Raw genomic sequence first — 22,407 nt, 5'->3', positions numbered from 1 at the left:
GAGATAGTAGTGCCCAGCAATTGTGCCAAAAAGGCAAGTTAAAAGGAACAACTGTGTGTGTTTTATCCACAGCTTCAAGGGAAGCTGAGCAGGGGCTGCTATCTCTGTCATTTCCCAGAGCTAAAGGCAGGTAGTGCAAAATTACACACAATACTTACTATGTCTTAAGAGACTCTGTCCAAGAAAGACTAATAAAGCTACAAAGGAAAATCACATATGAACTTGTATGTGTGGTTTTTTTCCTTTGAGGATTTCACATAAGGTCTTATGATCCTATTCATGCCTTCTCCCAGCTCCACCCAGATCTATCCCACACTTTACAGTTCACCCAATTTTGTGTCCTCTCTTTTTATTGATTGCTTTTAAAGCCAAGTCCAGATTGTGCTGCCCATATATCCATGTGTATGTGGCCTTCCATTTGGAATGCATTCAACCTATCATGGATGACACTCTTAAAGAAGATCAACTCTCCCTCTCCCAGCAGCTACTAATTGCCTCAACTATGGGTGAGACCTTGTGCTCACCTGTCTATTCCATCTGGCTTAAACTTGCATGAGTTGAGAGCTTGCATGAGTTGAGATGCTGTCACAGCCACTGTGAGTTCCTCTGTGTTGCTGCCCTACTGTGTCCTGTAAACACTGTTTCCTTGCTGTTTGCCACCTGTGGCTCCTACAACCTTTCTGCTACCCTCTCTTCCACATGCTCCCTGAGCCTTGGTGTGAGGAGTCTGATATAGATGTCTCAAGCTGAAGCAGCTGGATGGCATTTCCACTGGTTTTCAACAAGAAGACTGAGCCATGAAAGGAAGGAGGAGAAACAATATCTATGAGCTAGTAGAGTGGTTGTAGCTTGGGTTTGTGAAACAAGTATCAAGCCACAAGGTAGTTGTCAACTGGGGAAGGAAGATCCTGTTTAGCAAAGTAGATGGTTTGGATTATATCAATGAAGAATAAAAATAAATAAATAAATAAAATCGTATTTTTGAAAAACTATTCAGGCAAAAGTATAGTCAGTGGATGTCCCAAAGCCATATGGATACCATCAATGAAACAACCATGTTTGTCATCATGACCTCTCATGATGCCTACCTGTTTCCCTCTGTTCCCAATGTCCTCTGCTTCTGAGAATCATAACCTGCAGATGTGTACCCTGGCCCCCTCCCACGTTCTGAGAGTAGAACTGTCCATTACTGTGCAAAACTGTTTATTTAATCAAGACTAAAGTGAATAGCCGTGCCCCACTCTTTGTGGCTGCCCCACAAACAGCAACCAAAACTCTTCCGTCAGAACTTACTTTCTAGGCAAAAGGAAATATTCCTTATTTTATCTACAGTTAATTTAAAATAATAGCATGTTATAGTATAACACTTTTTTGAGACAGGGTCTTGATATATAGCCCAGACCATCCTCAAATACCTGATCTTCCTGCCTGAGCCTCCCAAACTGGAATCCCAGCTATGCATCTCCACAGCCTGCTTCATAGTATTACATTTAAATTACCTATGGGCCTATGACAGCTGGCTAGTGAAGAAAAGCGTTTCTTTTCAAAGTGATTTTTTTTTATGTTAGTGATCAGTTTACTCCTGGGTTGTGGCTTTATTTTAGTTATTAATCTTTTTAAGTGCATCTTTGAACCCTCAGCCCCACTTCCTTCACAGAGTAGTACCAGTGCATCATGAACCCTCTAGAATATAGCCCAAGGATTCAAGTAATTTGTAAATAAATCCCAGGATATTATCTTATATACTTCTTCTGATTTCTATTATTTTATTTTCCTTGGTAGCTGCCTGGGAAGCAATGTTCAGGGTGGGGGTGAGGGGTCAGTTGTGTTTTGTTTTGGATCATGAACATTTTTTCCTTTATCAGACTAATGGATTTTTGTTTCCTTTATAAAGAGTCTTAAAGGAGCTGAGGAAAGAGGCTGTATCAGTAAAGAATCTGTTGCACACACAAGCATGAGGCTTTGAAATCAAGATGGACATGGCAGCACATCTATAACCCAGTGTTGGGGTGGGAGAGAGAATAGTATTCTAGAGTTCACTGGATAGCCAGCCTACCTGAGTGGGTGAACTTTGAGTCCATGAGAAACTTTGTCTCAAAAGTTAAGGTGATGCATTGGCGAGAGCCTTCTAGCCTGGAGCAGGTTGAAATGAGACACAGAATTGGATTTCCCTTGTAGCTTTAAAGACTGATGGTCTCTCTGGATGTTCTAGCTCTCTAACTATACTGAAAGCTGATGATAACGTCTAGAAAAGCCCTAAAAACTTTCTTGCTAATTCTGAGGGTTAAAAACCACTGGTTTAGACAATTAACATCTGTAGCCTAAGGGTGAAGGATTAAGTTACTACAAAGTACCCTTTGTTCTATCTCTGCAGGAATTGCAGGGCTCTAACTTTCAGCCTGCTAGTTGAAGTTGCAGAAAGAAAAGGAGCCCTTTGAAAAGTGATTTTAGTGTTTGTTTCTATGTTGTAAAAAAGTATCCTATGAAAGCTCTCTAAGAAAAAGGGGGAAAGGCCTTGTAAGAAAGGAGTGTTGGCTGGGCAGTGGTGGCGCACGCCTTTAATCCCAGCACTTGGGAGGCAGAGGCAGGCGAATTTCTGAGTTCGAGGCCAGCCTGGTCTACAGAGTGAGTTCCAGGAGAGCCAGGGCCATACAGAGAAACCTTGTCTCGAAAAACCAAAAAAAAAGAAAAAGAAAGGAGTGTTAGGGGGCCTAAGGAAAAGGGGACCAGAGGAATGTTCTCTTCATCTTCAGCACTCACACATCTTTCAGAGTACATGATCACATGGTAAAAAGTTCATCACAAGTTTACACATAAATTCAAATCATAAATGGGAAAAGACGTTTACAACAGAGAATGTTTTCATGCATATCCATGAGGAGTAAACATTACCTGTCACAGCTCTACAGGTTCATGGAGAGTTAAAACCCATAACTAAGTTATTAGTGAAGTTTTATATAGATAAACTCAGTCAATATTTTATCTTCTGTTTTAGCACCTATAATAAATCATTAGTTCTGTTTTCATGTCCTTTAGTTAGTGGTTTTATAACCTTTCAAATGTGCTGAGTAGGAGGTGTCTGCTTGGTATCTCATAAGCAATTAACTCATAACACTAAAGACTGGCAGAGTACTCAATGCAGTTTTGATTATCAGAGAGAACCTAAAAGCAGTTCCACTACAAAAGAGCTTAATAAGTACTAACATAATTTTAGGAATTCTTATAGGATCATCATAAAGAATTGAGAAGTCATCTATTTGTCTCTATAGCATCAATACAAGACAGTACATGTTTGTACTTCTGCAGAGATCTGCTCAAACGGATGAGCTAATACCTAATGATATATATTATATATGTATATATGCATGTGTGTTAATAATAACAGGAAAAGCATACTAATAGCAGGAATCTTTCCTAAAATGAATTTCTCCTGGGCCTTGCTTTCCGGAGCTCCGTCATAGATTTTAATCCAAGGTGGACCTATCTCAGGAAGATCACCTGCTAGTTTTTAGCTTCTCCTATGTTGGCTCTTGACAACACAAGCTTTTTATCATACCATTCCAGAGGCAGATTCAGGTGGATCAATATGAGTCAGAGGCCAGCCTGGTCTACATAGTGAGTTCCAGGTCAGCCAGGGCTATGTAGAGAAACCCTACCTCAAAAGTAATAATAATAAGATAAAGAACAATTTAAGACACTCAAAATTAAGGAAGGCAGGAAGGTAGGAAGAAAGGAAGGAAAGAAGGAGAAAAGAGTGACTGCTTTTTAAAAGTAGCATAACATATCTAAAATGTAAATATGAGAAAGCAAAGTTTACATATCTGACTATCCACTAAGAGCATACATATCCAATCCCACCAACTAAGCAGGGTTAGGCATGGTTAGTGCTTGACTACAGACTACAAATTCTGGATGGCTAAAGATCATAATTCAGATCTTAATAACCAGTTCATATTTTGGCTCAATTATTCTTATCAGTCTATAAAATGAGTGCACACACTTTACATTCAGCATAAACCTTTTCCTTTGCCATGTAAGCATATTGCTTCAAGCTAAAAAAAAAAAAAAAAAAAAAAAAAAGCACTTCAAGATTGCTAACCACAATGACCATTTTCACAACAGTTGGTAGTACAAACAAATGCATGCAATTTAATAAGCTGTGATGTCCATTTGTATAGTAGACCAGAACAATCAATTTTCAGAATCAAACCCTATGGGAATATTACTTTCTGTATCTCTAATGAGCTCTACCTGTAATTACTGATGGCTCGATTTTTCTCTTTGGTTCCTTATTCATTCAAAAGGACAATGCTTCCTATGGCCATTTGCTGAAATAAGAATTTTTATCCAAGCCTCATGTGCAAATGGCGTTAGTCCTGATTTAGTAACCTGAAGTTATCCTCCTTTTACGAGGCATAAAACTTCCTCCATAAATAATCAACACTAATGAGATGTTTGTAGAAAAACTGGCACCTGTAGAGCTAGAGAAAACATCGGTGTGTCCTGTAAACACCCATTTGAAGGGAGATATAAAAGTCTTAGGAGGCCAAAAGTCCTAGACCTTTGGAGACTAGGCGAGACCTGAGCAATACTGTATCCAAGCTGTTTGTTCCTTCTCAGAAGATGGCTTCCGATGGCTCCTCTGGCTGCTGTTCTTCTGAGTCCTGTGCAGGGGCATCAGGCTGTGCAACTGCCTCATTCTGCCCTTCTAACACAACTTGCCTCCCCAGCGCTTGTGCCGCAGCATCCAGATGTCACACCCCGAGCTTCCTCTGCAGGGCTCACCTCCCAGCCGGTTGCCTCTCACCTTGCTACTTGGCTGGCGGTTGTAACAGTCCTTGCCTGGTGGGGAGCTGTGCATGGTGTGAGGAAGGGACGTTCAACAGTAATGAGAAAGAGACCATGCAGTTCCTGAATGACAGACTGGCCAGCTATCTGGAGAGGGTGAGAAGCCTGGAAGAGAACAACGCAGAGCTGGAATGCAGGATCCGAGAGCAATGCGAGCCCGATGCCTCAATGGTTTGTCCCGATTATCAGCGGTACTTCGACACCATTGAAGAGCTCCAACAAAAGGTTAGGTGTCTCACCGCCCAATGTTCTCGGTTTCTCATTTACGGTTTTTTTTTTTTTTCATTGCTATACTGGGGCAGGTTGCTTTGTAGATGTAAAAGAAAGCAAAGAGGGATTCCCAGAGCTAGATCAAATAATCGGTCTCATTCTCTGCGAATTACTGGGTGACTATAGAAAGGCCACCTTGCTGTAGACTTTGTCTACAGTGTAAGGGAAATTGAATTATGATATCTTCTAAAAATCTGTTCTGCATGTATCATTGCACATTTATATTCTTTATCAAACAGATATTGAATGCCATCCACTTGAGTTCACCTGGTAATCATTCTCTATTTGTGTGTATGTGTACACACACGTGGGGTTGGTGGGTGACATAGTTGTATGATCATGTAGGGAGGGAATGCATGCCTGAGAGTGTATGAGGAGGCCTGAGGTCAATGGTGTCTTCCATTCCTTGCCTTGTTTTTGAGACAGAGTCTCTCATTGAAGCTGGAAGTCACTGATTTGACTGCAGTCCCCAAAGACTGGCCAGAAAGCTCCAGGGATCTTATTGTTTCCACCTCTCCAGAACCAGGGGTTAAAAGACACTGCTTGCTATACTTACCTTTTTATGCGAGTTCTGTGGGATTGAACCCAGGTCCTCCTACTAGTATTTCAAACCCTTGACCAACAAAGCCATTTCTTCTTTAATTGATGAATTTCTATGACCACAGACAAAGAGGTAATTCTAATAAACACTAGCAGTTCGGGAAACTTTAACAGAGCTTGACAGCCAATAGTGATGGTAAAATACCCTATATCACTTGTAAAGGAAACCTTGAGCCACAGAGTTGGCTGAGCAGTGATTAACAGCGCTGTACTACTCATGAGCACCGGAGTTCAGGTCTTAACACTCATGGATGAAAACTCACAACCACCTAAAACCTCATCTCCCAAGGAGGACCCAACCCCCTCTTCTCACTGTACAAATCTACACTCTTACCAACACACATATACACATACACACACACTCCACACACTGTCCCATGTATAGGCACATACACAGACATACACACTCACACACGCACATATACTCACATGCATATGCACTCACACACACACTACACATCTACACATAATAAGAAAAAAAAAACAAGATAAAATCTTTCATTTTAGGAAGGGAACCTCTTTTACTTCTGTATTTTGTTTCTAAATTGGCACTGAAGTCTTTTATTTTATGAAGTGATATAGTTAGTAGGACCCGGGTTGAAAGAGATGTTATGTTCACTTGGAAAGACTTCCATAAACTAATGAATGGTATGGCTATTAAAATAGATATGTGGGTTTCTTCTAAAGAGCTGTTCATTAAATGATGACTTACCTCTTAGATATTGTGCACAAAGGCAGAGAATTCTAGACTTGCCGTACAGGTGGACAACTGCAAACTGGCTGCTGATGATTTTAGGTCAAAGTAAGTCAAATTATGTTTCTTTTTTTTAAAACCACACTGTATTTTATGTATACACTTTACATATTAATTTTTAAATTTAATTAGAAAATAATTAGAAAATAGTAACTAATAACAATTAATGGCTTTCAGTGAGAGAGTAAATATTCTTTGCTTGGTTTGCATAATAGATTTTTTTAACTGGGAATGTTTGAACCTTGAACTCACCTTCATTTGGAATGCAAGGGAAATTGAGGCAAGTGGCTCCCTGGAGGCCACATGTCATCCACCCCTGCATCCCAGCACTTTTAGCCAATTAAGCGACTCCCCTCCCTTTCTACTGTCTGAAAGGTATGAGAGCGAACTGTCCCTGCGCCAGCTGGTGGAGAATGACATCAGTGGCCTTCGTGGGATCCTAGGTGAACTGACCCTGTGCAAGTCCGATCTGGAGGCCCATGTGGAGTCTCTGAAAGATGATCTGCTTTGCCTTAAGAAAGGCCATGAAGAGGTGAGCAAAGTGGCCAAAGACTATAGGAAGAGTCCTGCTGAGAGATCTCATGAGTATAAACTAAGCAGGGATAGACACTGCCTAAACGGGAGCAAGCCTAGAGACATGCTCATTGCGTAGCATGATCCTCCCAGTGTCTCTCAAGAAGGATGTGATGTACAGCATGTATCATTATGTAACAGAACCCTCAGCAGTGCCAGGGAGGTGAGGCCACTCTGGCTCCTGCCATTGCTTGGGTGGAGAAGTAACTCAACTCATGGTTTTCTCCATAAGTGCTATTGTATAACAAGAAGATTGATGATTAAACAGGCTGTATATTCCCTTCCCAAAAAAGGAATAAATAATCATGCAGTATTTGAAATCATGTTTTTAGGTATTGTGCATTTATAGTCTTGTTTCTATCATAAACTATTAAGAATAAAAAGCAGAGTGATGTAATAAAGTTAAACTTTACTCTTTGAGTATTTTGATGGTAACAATAGCTGGCAATTGTGGATACCTTAGCATGTGTCATCAACTTTATAGATTTATTGTGTGTGTAGTAACTCTTCCCTGTCTCACAATAACCTTCTTGGAAAGGATACAATATTACACCCATTTTGCAGACAAAGCAGCTGAGACATTTAAACCTAATAGAAAGAGGGGATGGGAAAATGACTCAGCAATTAAGAGTGCTGGTTGCCCTTCCAGAGGACCCAGGTTCAGTTTCCTGTACCCATCTCAGGAAGCCCACAACTGCCCATAACTCCAGCTCCATGTGGCATACAGATGCCCTTAAATATAAATTTTAACAGTCTTTCTTAAACAGCAGTAGTAAAGAGATTTAACCAAGAGAATCTGAACCAAAATCCTAGACTTTTGCCCAATGTGCCAAAAAAATCAAAATATGATTTATCTTTTTCAAAATGTGATATATCTTTTTCATCATATTAACATTACACACACACCACACACACACACACACATCACTCTGACATTCTTTACTCTATTTCCACCCTCAGGAGGTCAACCTGCTTCGTGAGCAGCTTGGAGATCGGCTCAGTGTGGAGCTGGACACTGCGCCCACTGTGGATCTCAACAAGGTCCTGGATGAGATGCGATGTCAATATGAGAGGGTCCTGGCAAACAACCGTAGGGATGCGGAGGAGTGGTTCGCTGCTCAGGTCAGTGCCCTCTGGAAAGGACAGGCAAAGGGAGGGTGCCTTGCCTGAGCTCTCTAACGGGGCCTTTGTTTCAGACAGAAGAGCTGAACCAGCAGCAGATGTCCAGTGCAGAGCAGCTGCAGGGCTGCCAGACTGAGATGCTGGAGTTGAAGCGCACGGCCAACACTCTGGAAATTGAGCTCCAGGCACAGCAAACCCTGGTGCGTGGGATGAACAGTGCTAGCCTTTGTCAACAGCATCCCAGAGATGCTATGCTCTTTGACAGAAGTCCAGGGAGATGCTCACAGTTCAGCAGCAGGGCTGGGCATCCAATTAGCCTAGCTGGCATTTCCCTCCCTTTCTTCGCATATGTTACTTGTCCATATTGGAAACAGAGTGACACATCAACAGCCTTTGGGGTCTCACCAGGGTGCCTCCCTGGTCCTCCTAAGCCTGAGCATGTCCTCCAATACCATCTGTTAGAGACAAGAAAAGTCTTAGAACACAATGGAAAGGGGAGAGCTGAGCCAAAGGCCCTTAAGCTTAGCAACAGATTTTCATTGCCTTTAATCGACGAACAGTTTTCCAGTTTCACCGTAGTGTCAAAGACAAAAAAGCACATCAAGTTTCAAGTGTTCACACTACAGCTAAGATCTGCACATCACCACAGCCCTCCCCACCCATACAACAAGAACACCATGCAGTGAAAGGCACATATGCCAGGTCCCATTAGGCACTGTGGTACGTGTTGGGCTGCATCCAAGGAGTATACCTAGATGAACCTCACCTGAGCATTCATCTAGGAGTGGCATAGTGTGATCTGTGGTAGACACCTTCACTAGCCTGTTTGAACAGGTAGAGAAAAGCTAGGGTCAAAGAAAGTAAGTGCCAGAATGTTCTGCAGTTCTCAGTAGAAACGGAATCCTGCTTGGTGGTTGAACCCTGATCTTCTTTCATTGTATCGGCACTGTGCAGATGCTCAGACTCAAGAGTTTCTTCCCAAATGATGACAAGCCTCCTTAAGCTACCCAAAAAAGTCCTGGGGGACAATTGTTATAATGATAGAGGTGACGAGGCCTTGACTTGCTTCCAGGCACTGTCCCAAATGTTCCCCATGTGTCAGCACTTCTCGCCTTCCTAGTCTCCCCATGACACAGGCACTTTGCATTCTCCATTGACTATATAGAATAAAACAGGCTCAGAGAAGCTAAATAACTTGCCCTGAGGTCTTGGAGCTAGAAAGGGGTACATCAAGGGTCTGTCATAGGGTCCTTCTGAGAAGGTCTTCCTTCTTGCAGACGGAGTCTCTGGAGTGTACTGTGGCGGAAACTGAGGCCCAGTACAGCACACAACTGGCCCAAATGCAGTGCCTAATTGACAGTGTGGAGCACCAGCTTGCTGAGATCCGCTGTGACCTGGAGCGTCAGAACCAGGAGTACCAGGTGCTGCTGGACACCAAGGCCAGGCTGGAGTGTGAGATCAACACATACAGGGGCCTGCTGGAGAAAGAGGACAGCAGGCAAGTTACACAGTTCCCAGAGTCCCCAAGGAGAATCCTGTTTCCTCAAGGCCAATTCCATAACATGTTTCGGGGTCTTCCTTTTCAAACAGTGAAGGAAAGGCATGGCTAGGAGGCTCGGTGGGCGTGTTAGTTACTTCTTTGTTTTCCATGAACATGACCAAAGACAACTTGAGGAAGAGGGTTTATTCTGGCTTACAGCTGCGGATGGGTAAGAGTATGTCATGGCTGGGCAGCATGGCAGCAAGCACCAGGCCTGACAGCAGGAAGTATAGAGATGACAGGAAGTTTAGCGATCACATCTCCAACTGCAACACGAAGCAGGAAGAGTGAACTGAAAGTCCACCCCCAGTGATGTACTTCCTCCAGGAAGGCGGCACCACCTCCGCAGACAGTTCTGCCAATCAGGAACTAAATGTTCAAATACTTGAGCCTATAGGGAGACATTTCTCATCCAAACTACCACAGTGGGTAAAGGTACTTACTGTGGAGGCTTGTGACCTGAAGTCAATCCCTGGAACCTACATGGTGGAAGAAAAGAACTGACTGACTCTATAGGCTGTCCTCTGACCTACATACACACACACACACACACACACACACACACACACACACACACCTCAGTATAAAAAGAAAATTTTTGGGTGAATAGCTGAGGCTAAGTCTACGACAAATGTCCTAAAATATCCTCAAATTCTGAAATAGAATGGTTCTCATAGATCACATTTCCACAAGAGGGAAATTGGGAGCACTCGTGAGATAACATTCCACAAGCTAACGAGAAGGAGTTGCACAGCATTGTCTGCCGCAGTGAACTGAGGCAGCCATGGATGGGACTGTTCTGGGGCCAGAGATGGAACAGGCTAGAGTCAAATGCAAAGCCTCTCCTGGGGACAATTTGTAAGACAACTTCTAGTGTTTCTGAGATGGCACGCTACCAGCATTCTCTTGCTAAATGTAGTTTGAATTGGTTTCCCCCAGACTCGCCTGCAATCCAGGCTCCACAGCGTCCATGTCAAACAGCGTGTGTGAGCCGTGTTCAGCCTATGTGATTTGCACAGTTGAAAACTGCTGTGCATGACAATTAAATCTCCAGCATGATGGATGGAAATCAAAACTACTCAAGAAAGAAGTGGAGACCTGACCCGGGCTACACTCAACCTGGAAATGCAGATCTGTCCCAGAGTCTTGGGACTTCTACCAGGCTCCACCCAGTGCAGAAACAGAACTATTGGGATTTCAGATCCTGAAAATATGCACTTAGCATCCTAGGTCTATTGATTGTGGCTTCTGCCTTAAGCTTGCTTTTTGGTATTCTGGAAGCCCATATTCTTGCTAATCTCCAAGCACAACTTGTCTTGCTTCCTTAGGGTGGTAAATACAGTTTAGTGGCCAATGGCCTTGGCTATAATGACCATTTAACAGAAGAGACATTGTCTAAACCCATGGCTGTAGTTTGGATTTGCCTAAACCCAGTCTGAAAATGTCTTTACTTCTCAAACAGATTAAACAATCCATGAGAAATGTTGCATATCTAAAAAGATGAATGTATGTATCTTTCACTGAAATAAAATAACATGTATTTTTAATTCTAAATGAACAAGGTTGCCCTATTTTTAACTTTTGCATATTAAAGGAAAATATGCAGTGCCAGCCCACAAATGGCCAATATTTAGGGGGACCTTCTCCTTTCCATTCTTATAATTAGTTTTCTACATAGAGATAAATTATACTTAACAATGTATACAGTTTCATATTTTTTCACTTATGTTACCTAAGTACTTTAATCCCAACTTAAAAGAAAACATTTTCTGTGTTCGTCATTTTAGTGGTTGTATTATTTAATATATCATAAGGTACACCTAGATAAAAAAAAAAAAGAATTATTCTCAATCAGATGCCATCATTTGCACCTGTAATTTTAGCACTCAGAAGAAAAAACAGCAAGAATACTTCAAGTTCAAGAGCAAGTTTGCATACTAAGAACCTGAATCTGGTGTCCACCGTGGGCTTCCAGGCTACAGTAAGGTGTCCATAGTGAGCTTCAAGGTTCAATAAAGAGAGGGAGGAAGAGAAGGGAACCTATAAAAAGATTAACTACATGTATATTTCTTTATTCCTCCTCCTAACAGAAACCCCCAGAATTCTTTTAATATATTAACATATTAATTCTTTTAATATAATTAACGTTAATTTTTGAGAATTTCATACACATGTTTTGATAATATATGCCCCCCTAACTCCATGCAGACACATCCCACCTTGATGTTTTCTATTTGTTTAACCCTCTTAATCCAATTTGTATTGCCCACATTTTCGACTAAGAACCACAACCTTAAAGGAAACGGACTCTCCCTCCTGAATGAGCCATTAACTGTCCATAACTCCTCAGCTGTGGGTGGTGGCCTGTGAGTCCCTCCTCACTCTACAATGAAATGTTGACTAGAGTGACCTTGTATGGCACCTGCAGCTGATTCCAATTCTCGAGGACATCAGTCCTTTTGTGTTCAGAAAACACTGTCTGCTCCTGGACTTCTGGCCCTTGCAATCTTTCTAGCCTCTCTTTCACTACAGTCCCTGAGTCTTGGGGACAAATACATGTTGTAGACATCTCATTTGTAGCTGAACATCCCTCTCTGATGTATCCTCTGCACTTTGACAAGGTGCAGGTTTCTGAGTTAACCTCTACATAGACTGCACAAAGAAACCTCTCTGATGAGGTCTGATGGTGACACTTAACAATGGGTATACAAATACAAATCAAGAGGGTGGCTTAATATTATATCCATTTAGCAAAATGACAGCAGTAGCTATTCAAACTAGCCAGCAAGGGTGGAGTTTCCTGTCAATATCAACATGATTTGTTTATGACCTGAGAGCAGTGTCTAGTGTCTTTGACGATAGAATCTTTTTTAAAATTTTGTATATTTATGTGGTTTTTTTAATGTGTGAGTGCTCTGTCTGCATGCATGCATTCCAGAAGTGAGCATCAGATCACATTATAGATAGTTGTGAGCCATCATGTGGGTAAGGGGAATTGAACTCAGGACCTCTGGATAAACAACCACTGTTCTTAACCTCTGAGTCATCTCTACAGCCTGGTAATAGAATCTTATCATCAAGTTCTAGGGAAATCCTGGGAGTTGACACAGAACAAATATAATACCCTGAAAGATTGAGGGAGCCAGGACCAGCTGGGGATTAGTGTGGTGAGACACTTAGATTTCCTTTTCTTCTCTTGTGTCCCAAAGCAGGAGCTGAAGAGATCAATATCCCTGTGTCATCAACAAACACAAACCAGAAAAAGACGTCTCATGGAAAACTTGGTCTCTCTAGATAAAGATCCAAAAAGGGGACCACCTAAGAAAGGCATAAAACCTTTAGACACTAGCCACTCACACAAGCAAATGCCATAGGCATAAAAGATCATTTGTCTGTCACCGTGCCCACCAGGACAGGCCTTCCCATATTTCCAGGCCATAAAGGCCACCAAACTCCCCAATGGGGCCAAGTCAGAGAAGACAGAGGAGGGTGACCCAGGACTTTCATTTCCACTGGGTAATACCAAGACCTTACCCTAATGCAGTGAAGACTGTAGAGTGAGTTTGGACTTGGACTTAATACCTCCTTATAGCTGAAAAAAAAAAAAAAAAAAAAAAAAAAAAAAAAAAAAACCCTCTTCTAGGTTGGTATCCAAGGAAGCCTAGAGATAAACAATAACAAAGGCACACAGAAAACAATAGTAACAAGGCACTACCCAACTAGCCAAGTAGTACCCAGAAGGAGTCAAGTCTCTGCCTTCCTATTCTAAGGAAGAGACCTCCCTTCAGGTGTTAAAATGGGAAGTGGAGAGCCTGGCCTCCACTCCGCTTTGGCAGCATGAGGTAGCATCTCCCTTCCCTTCCCAAATAATGTCAGGGAAACATGTTTGAACCAGATTGAAATGACAGCCAGAGTCTGTCATATAAATATCCCAATGTTCCAGTGTCTATCAGAATTTACCTGTCCCTTCAGAAGCCAGAAAAACATCAAGTCTAATGAAAAACTGCAAACAACAGATCCCAATATGCCCATGGAGGTGCTACAATAACCTGGTGAGGTATTCAAAAGAAGTTGTCATGGGAAAGCCTCCATGACCGGAATCTGATTAGCTCCTTCAACAAACGAGGAACACAGGGATGTCTCAGTACAGAGACAGTATGAAGAGCCCAGGGAAATTTTCAGAACTGAGAAAACACCACAAACCCAAAATGTGAATCTCAGTGGATAGACTCAGTCACAGACCTTGGCGTGCTGAAGAGAGATAGAGCAGAAAATCGGATCACAGGACAGAAAATGTCACCCAGCCTGAACAACAAACAAGAAATAAGCCAGAAGCCCTGGAACATTCTGGGGAATTTGGGGATTATTGTGTTTTATTTTTTTAAAAAAAGAGAATGATAAAGAAGCCAGAGATATGTTTGGTGGAGACGAGTTATGGCGTGAAGGGGTGCGGGGGAGAAGGGGATGCCTCTGTGGGCCCATGCTGAGGCATCCCTTTCCCCTGAGGGACCAGCCACACTACAAGTATAGTATAGAATAGAGTTTATTTAGGGCATGAGGAGGAAAATTGAGGGGAGTAATAAAGACAGAGAAAGGCAGAGAGAGAGAGAGAGAGAGAGAGAGAGAGAGAGGAAGAAGAAGAAGAAGGGAGAAAGAAGAAGAAGAAGAAGAAGAAGAAGAAGAAGAAGAAGAAGAAGAGGAAGAGGAAGAGGAAGAGGAAGAGGAAGAGGAAGAGGAAGAGGAAGAGGAAGAGGAAGAAGAATAGAGGCCAGCCATGAACACATGGAGAGAGAGAGGAAGGGAAATGGGGAGAGAAGAGGCAGAAGGAGAAGAGGGTAAGAGAGCAAGAGAGAGTGAGGAGAGGGCAAACAGCCGGGTCTATAGTGAGTCGGGTATACCTGGCTGTTGCCAGGTAACTGTGGGGTGGAGCCTAGAAGAAATGCTAGCAGGGACCATATCAGAAGATCTCAGCTTCATATCATGGAGGGGGTGGAAAGTGCTTGGCTAAGTGTATTTAAAGAAATAAAAGTTAAAATTTTCCACATCTTACAAAGGTCAAACTGATAGATTCAAGGAAGATATCCAAATAAGCCTATATCCAAAAGGATAAATTTAGAAATCAGATGGACACCGGAGGTGTGTGTGTACATATATAGAGATATAGATATATAAATAATGATGAGAGACCTCTGAAAACCAAAGAGCAAACATTAAAATGAGAGAATAAAACTTTACCTATTGAAGAAAAAACTGTTTAAACAATGACAGGTTTGACACCATGAGCCACTGGACTTGTCACGGAGACAAATGCCTGAGGGGTACAGTTTAAAGTAGGATAGATTAATTTCTGATCCCACGTACAGAGTTTTCAGGCCGTAGTCAGCTGATTCCATTGCTTTGAGCCAGTAAGGTAAGATACCGTGGCAAAATGAGTATGTAGCAAAGGTTGATCAACTCATCGTGACCAGTAAGTGGAGAGAAAGAGAAACAGGAAGATGCCAAGGACAAGATGCCTTTCAAAGGCACCGCCAGGGACTTCCTGTAACCAGACCTTCTTACCCGCCTCTTCAAACTTGCCCCACTTCTCAAAATCTTGAGACCACATGGAGGCCAAACCTTCAACGTCTTACATAGGTCATACTGGGGGACCCTGCATATCCAAATCACTATAACTATGAAGACCACTAGGAAGTGGCAACTTCAAATGCTAAAAGAAGCGATCGGCACATATGCATTTCTTATGTTTATGTGCTTCTTTATCCACTCCCAAGATGACCACTTTGGAGGCTGCACATGTAGTGCAGTTGACAGAGCACCTGCCTTGCATGCTCAAAGCTCTGGATTTGATGACAGTGCTGGGCGTGGTGGTACAAGCCTATAATCCTAGCACTCTGGAGGTGGACAAAAGAGGGATCAGGAGTTCACATCAACCATAACTACATGGCAAGAATGAGGTCAGCCTGCGATATAGCCCCTCCTATCTCAAAAACAACAACAACAACAAAACTATTGTTAATTTACTTTAAGTGTACAAATTAGTGGATTTCATTGGGACATTATCACTCATACATACAACATATTTTGATCATGTTTGACACCCTTACTCACCCTTATGTCCCTCCTCCCAGATCCTTCTCTTCCTTGACAGTTCTCCTTCTGTCTCCATGTACTTACTTCTAATCTTATCTACATATGAGAAAAGCATGAGCCTCACACACACACACACACACACACTCTACCACCACCACCTCCACCACCACCACCACATCTGAGTCCGGCTTACTTTGCTTAACATGAAGATCTCTAACTCTACCCAGTTTCCTGAAAATGACATTTAGAAGATCACACAAAACCAAAATGATCCGATGTTTGGATGTCAATTTCCCGATTTTGCATCTATAGTCTAACTAAATCACATATAAGAACTAGGGGGAGCAGGACTCTCAGGACCCCGGTACGCCTTACTTCTAACTTCCTGTGCATATGAAATTATTTCAAAATCTACAACTTTTAGAGAAACTCAACAGACAACTAGAGGATAGTTCTCCAATTTTTTTCTATTTCTCCTTTGAATGCTCATAAAGAATATGCTATTAGTTCATGGGGGTTTACGGATAAATCAAATTTCAGACCTAAAACTTTATACCGAATGTGTTTACACAACACGGCTCTTTCTCTAACAATAAAAAGGTTTTGAAAATACTTAAAGTAAAATGTTTTCCAGATGAATTAACACATGGGGTGTCATCGCAGCTCTAGCATTGCTCTGATGCTAAAATTTCAAGAAACTCAAAAATGCCGTGCAAGAAAATTGCAAGTTCAAAACACTTGGAATGTTCCAGCAGATAAATCTCTTCCCAGTCTGTCTGGCCATCACACAGCTGTTCTCTGTCTTCAGTATAGTTTTGCTTCAGCTGTAAGGTGTGTGTGTGTGTGTGTGTGTGTGTGTGTGTGTGTGTGTGTGTGTGTGTGTGTGTATTCATGTCTTTCTGGGTCAGGGTTACCTCTCTCAGGTTATTTTCTAGTTCCACCCATTTGCCTGCAAATTTCTTGATGTCCTTGTTTTTAATAGCTGAGTAGTATTCCATTGTGTAAATGTACCACATTTTCTTTGTTCATTCTTTGGTTGAGGGACACCTAGGTTGTTTCCAGTTTCTAGCTATTAAAAATAGTGCTGCTATGAACAGAGTGGAGTAAGTATCCTTGTGGGATGGTGGGGCATCTTTTGAGTGTATGCCCAATAGTAGCATAGCTGGGTCTTGAAGTAGAATTATTCCTAATTTTTTGAGAAATTGCCAGATTGATTTCCAAAGTGAGACCCATCTCATGGGAGAAAGCCAACCCCTGAAATTATTAATGATACTCTGCTATGCTTGCAGACAGGAGCCTAGCATAACTTATATTTTCTGAGAAGCATCATCTAGCAGCTGACAAAAACAGATGCAAAGATCCACAGCCAAACAAAAGGTGGAGCTGAAGATTCTTATGGAAGAGTAGTGGGAAGGAACTAGGGAGCCGGTGTGATCAAGGACACCAACAAAAAGACCTATAGAGTAAACTAACCTGGGCCCATAGGAGCTCAAAGAGACTGAACCACCAACCAAAGAGCATGTATGGGCTGGACCTAGGCCCTTCACACATATGTAGCAGATGTGCAGCTTGTACTTCATATTAGTCCTTTAACTATTGGAGTTAATCAAATCATGCATGTGCGTGCGTGTGCACATGCAATCATACTCACACACACACATACACACACACACACACACACACACACACACACTGCACTAATCAATTGAGCCACGGGCGCTCCACTTCTTTTTGTGTCCCTCTGTATTTCACACAATAGCTTTGAAATCTCCGTCTTCTCACAAAAGCTACCCAAGTAGCTTGGTACCATAGACATCTACCATCACACTTTGCCTGAAGTGGTGGGGACTTTAAAGGGTGGGACCCCCTGGGATGGAGTCCAACCTAAATCTAGCTGTGTGAACAAAATAACACTGTCCCAGGGGAAATGTATGAAGTCATATGAAATTAGATCCTGCCACAGGTATAAGCAGGTTGGGCACACCTCCTCTGTGTCTTTTTCTATCCGCACCATGAAACTCCCTTATACAATCTCATCCTTTTCAGGCCATCTGCCAAAAAAAAAAAAAAAAAAAAAAAAAAAAAAAAAAAAAAAAAAAACGTCGTTAAAGCTAAGCAGGCGATGGTACCATCTCTTAAATCTTAACTGTGACCCAATTAAGAGTTTTTTCTTCATAGAGTACAGAGCCTAGGTTTTTTGGTACAGCTGTAGAAAATGAACTTAAGCACCATGTTCACTAAATGGACCTCTTCCACACAAAATCTGACTAACTGGGATAAGAGCCCAGAATGAGCATCGAAGACTGTGACTGACTTCCAGATCTGAAATAACCTTGTTAGCGATATTCTTAAAACTCTAGTCCCATTTCCAACTCCAAAAGCACGGCACAGACATTACTCAAAACCTGAGGAGTGTGTGTGATCAGGTGTACACTTTTCATATACCTATCACACTGTATTGTAGCCTCTGGCTTTGACACAAACCTGACAACGTGTGCACGCAGAGAAGCTAGTGAAGTAGCTGATTACCCAGAAGTACGTACTGTTGGCTAGCCTTATTCTTGTAAATGGACATTTCTATCTCTACAGCAACATTACCTGACTCTGTGTCTCCTGTTTGGTCTTAACACAACACGTGAAAGATGAAAAAGATTATAATATATTATTATATCATCCATATAATTATTTACAATGCATTATATTTATATATGCTTACATATTATAAATATGTATATATACACACACATATATATGCATCTATTCTTTTTCAACAATTTTTTTGGTACCCACAAACACGTCTCAGTGAACTGTATCCACATTTCCTATCAGAAGAGATGGTCATGGCTGTCTCCCACCAAGCAAGACAATTTGTCTTCTTTTTTTTTTTTTCAGAGCTGAAGACCGAGCCCAGGGCCTTGGGCTTGCTAGGCAAGCACTCTACCACTGAACTAAATCCCCAACCCCAGCAGGACAGTTTGTATGGTCAGTAAATCTATTTGCCTTTGGAAAAGTTGGGGCTCTTTATAGCCTGGGCTCCTGCAGAGCAAAGAACAATCAAAGTAGACAAATCTTTATCTCAGGTGGCCACTTGGGGGACCCCGAGATAACTTTAACCCTTCACAGCCTTTTGCATAGCATTGAACTGACATTATTCCCAAGTCTAACCTGCCCTTCAGTTACCCATCCTGCTGTCAGTGGTGTTAGGGTTGTTGGAAAAACAAGACTTTTGACTCTAGTCCATTGCACCGGCCAAACGGCCAGTCCTTTCTGTCTTCCAACAATGATTTAAAACCTCTAAAACTCTAAGGCCATTACACAGATTTTTTTCTTACCTTACAGAGGTGTTGTACATTTGCATAGCAACTCAAATATGTTTTTTTTTTAAGACTGGAAAATTACAAGCCAATCTTATGACTGATATGAATCTAGATCACTACCGTACTCTACAGTTCACCTGACACCCTTCAACAAATAATTGATGCCAATGATGCCGATGATGATGCTGATGACGGTGATAATGATGATGATAAACTAAGAGCAAATGACAAATTACAAAGGGCAAGGATGTCAGTCAGGGGAAGCTTGACATCTCAAAACAGTGCTAACAGGCCTTTCTCCATACTCATTGCAGCACTGGACACATGCACACACAAAGTAGCTTTTAAAGGGCAATTTGCTTCTGAACTGAATAATAGAAATTTACCCAGTAAAAGATAGAAGGTTCCTAATTTTTGGTTAAGAATATGATGTTTTCATATTGTCAGTAATTAGCTTAATAGATAGAATCCCTGTAATTTTAACACTTAGTGTTACATAAAAATTATGATGATCTCTCATCTATAAACACACACTCACACACAGAGAGGGGGGAGACTTGCATTCCAGAGGACTCTAGGGAAAACATTGGCTCTGACACTCACCAGCCTGAAATAGTCATGACTTGTGGGACTCCCGCTCCTCACAGTATGTATTTAGGACAGTCAGGTCTCACAACTGGAGTATGTTCGAATAATATGTTACTAAGCAATATTTTTCATTTTGTGAATGTCAGCGTGGAGTTATGAAACAGGTAGAGTGGCTAGTCAGACTTCTTGATGCAATTAAAAAATATGGAAAATATGAGGTGCGTGAGTCTGCTGTGGTGGAACACAGCATACCGCTTTATTGGGATTTTGCTTTTGTCTTGTCATTGAGACAGGGTATAGGCATGTAACCTAGGCTCTCCTCAGACTCAGAATCCTCCTACCTTAGCCATCCAAGTGATGGAATTACAAACATGTGCCATCATTCCTTGCAAGCATAATAGTAACCGGTTTTATAAATAGAAAGAATGCACTCTAAACTTATCATTAAAGGTACATCATAGTAAATCCCTGCTCCAGCAGATAGTTGATTATCATATCCAACATATCACTGAGCATGCTATATAGTGTATACAACTAGTAGCACTGTGGGTTTGCACTAGCATCAGCTCAAGCAGTTCATGGGACATCACTGTGGCCACGGTGTCACCGAGTGATGGGAACTTTTCGTTTCCAATTTACCATCATCCCACCCTGATCTACAGTACCTATTGTTGATGGATAATATTTTTATATAATCATGACTGTGTTTCCAATTCAAGGAGCCCTTACTGGCTCTACAGTACCTTTTGTTGATGGATAATATTTTTACATAAGACATGACTATGTTTCCAATTCAAGGAACCCTTATTGGCTCTACAGAAGGAGATAGAGCCTGCCCAGCCCTCAGCTACTCACCACAGACTGGCTGCTAAGCCGCCTTCCCCTCTCCTGCACAGCCCCATACCCAGAAGGCTCTGCCTAGAGCAAAGCTGTGGGGGCAATGCCTGTTGTTTCTCTAAGATTTACCCTAACAGGAGAGAAGTTGAACATATACTTTTACTACTCAGAAATCCCAAAGTGACATGACCAAAAGAAGAGAAAACATCTAACTCCTGTACGCAGAACAAACACCACTTCAGCATTCTCTGTCCCAGAATCTTCAATTAGAAATCAAAGGCTTCAGATTCAGAGAGATGACTCAGTGGTTAAGAGCACGTGCAACTCTTGCCAAGGATTGGGGGTGGGGGTGGGGGGGAGCTTGATTCCCAGGGCCTACATGGTGGCTCCCAATCACTTGTAACTCCATTCCAGGGGGGGATCTGATGCCCTCTCCTGCCCTCTGTGGGCACCAGGCACACACATGTTATACAGACATACATATGTGCATATATCAATAAGCTGAGCCATAATATGTAATGGTATAGTACCCAGAAGCAATAATGAGCTACCAGTTATCAGAGCATGAGTGAATCTCAGATACCCAATGAGATGAAGGGGTCAGGGACAAGGAAATATAAACAATATGATTATATTTATATATGCTTCTGGGGCTGGAGAGATGGCTCAGAGGTTAAGAGCACTGGCTGTGGTTCCAGGGGTCCTGAGTTCAATTCCCAGCAACCACATGGTGGCTCATACCCAACTGTAATAGGATCTTCTGGTGTGTTTGAAGACAGCAACAGTGTAGTCGGATAGATAGATAGATAGATAGATAGATAGATAGATAGATAGATAGATAGATAGATCTTTAAAAATATACACACACAAGCATGTGTGCACACACATGTGGTTCTAGAGCAAGCACAGCTTGCCTGCAGTGTTATGTCTCTGAAGTGGTGGCCACTTACAAGGAGGGTGATTTTTGCCGGAAAGAATATGAGGGAAGTTACAAAGCTGGCATCTGATATTCTTTATATCTCTAAATCAGGGTGATGAGTATGTGTATATGTGTGACTGTGTGTGACTGTGTGTGTGTGTGTATGTGTGTGTGTGTATGCATGCCTTCAAATCTCTGAGAGCTGTATACTTTCAATTGTTGTGTGTGTGTGTGTGTGTGTGTGTGTGTGTGTGTGTTTTCAAATCTCCAAAGGCTGTATATTTCCAATTGATGTATTTCATTGTAAACTGAATTCTAAGAGAATACAGTAAAAACTAGAAATTAAGATGTGCTGCAACTGTGCATATAAACCTTCGCTACTTTCATTATATGTTCAAATTCCAAATAAATCGAGCTCTCAAATATAAAGTGTAAATCACAAGCATGCTAAAAAGAAAATGTAGAATCTGTTTTACAACTTCAGAATGGTGAAGAACTTTATGACAGCAATTCAAAATTAAGAATGTGTAAAATACTGATAAGCTTGACTACAATGCTTAAGGCAATTTCTACTCTCACAGCTATACAAAGAAGGCTGGAAGGAGGTACACAAAGGTAGCATTCTTTTGCAATTCATAGCTCTTCGTGATAACTATCTTTTTTCAATGTGCTTTTATATAAATTCCACAAATTGATTGAATTACTTTCAGGGCCAAGAAAAGCAAGCCTGGGATTCGTGTTTCTTTCTGCTTCCATCCTTTAAGTTGGTTTTCCCATGAGTCACTTCCTTGTTTTGTACTATTGAACTGATTCGCCTTTGATTCCTACAAAACCACAATCCATCCATTAACGTCTTATTCTGGCCTCTTCTGTGTCTTCTCTACTATGTGGTCAATTTTCCTTTCGCTGTAAGCATGTTAGTTTCCCATCCATAAAATCCCTCGTCCCT

General features: G+C 41.7%; 1 protein-coding gene across 2 annotated transcripts; it reads left to right on the top strand.

Moving 5' to 3' along the window:
- Positions 1-4,563: 4,563 nt before the first annotated feature.
- On the top strand, positions 4,564-11,489 carry Krt40 (keratin 40). 2 transcript variants are annotated; one of them, XM_031351618.1, is made up of 7 exons: positions 4,564-5,073; positions 6,438-6,520; positions 6,848-7,004; positions 8,006-8,167; positions 8,242-8,367; positions 9,445-9,665; positions 10,647-11,489. In XM_031351618.1, the coding sequence occupies exons 1-7, from the start codon at positions 4,624-4,626 to the stop codon at positions 10,744-10,746; spliced, it is 1,299 nt and encodes a 432-aa protein (XP_031207478.1). In that variant the 5' UTR covers positions 4,564-4,623; the 3' UTR covers positions 10,747-11,489. The 2 variants fall into 2 exon arrangements, with proteins under 2 accessions (XP_031207478.1, XP_031207479.1); XM_031351619.1 differs by lacking the exons at positions 6,438-6,520; positions 6,848-7,004.
- The last annotated feature ends 10,918 nt before the right edge of the window (positions 11,490-22,407 follow it).

Source organism: Mastomys coucha, unplaced genomic scaffold, assembly GCF_008632895.1.
Source record: "Mastomys coucha isolate ucsf_1 unplaced genomic scaffold, UCSF_Mcou_1 pScaffold5, whole genome shotgun sequence".
Classification (NCBI taxonomy): domain Eukaryota; kingdom Metazoa; phylum Chordata; class Mammalia; order Rodentia; family Muridae; genus Mastomys; species Mastomys coucha.
This window is presented reverse-complemented; position numbering and strand designations above follow the sequence as displayed.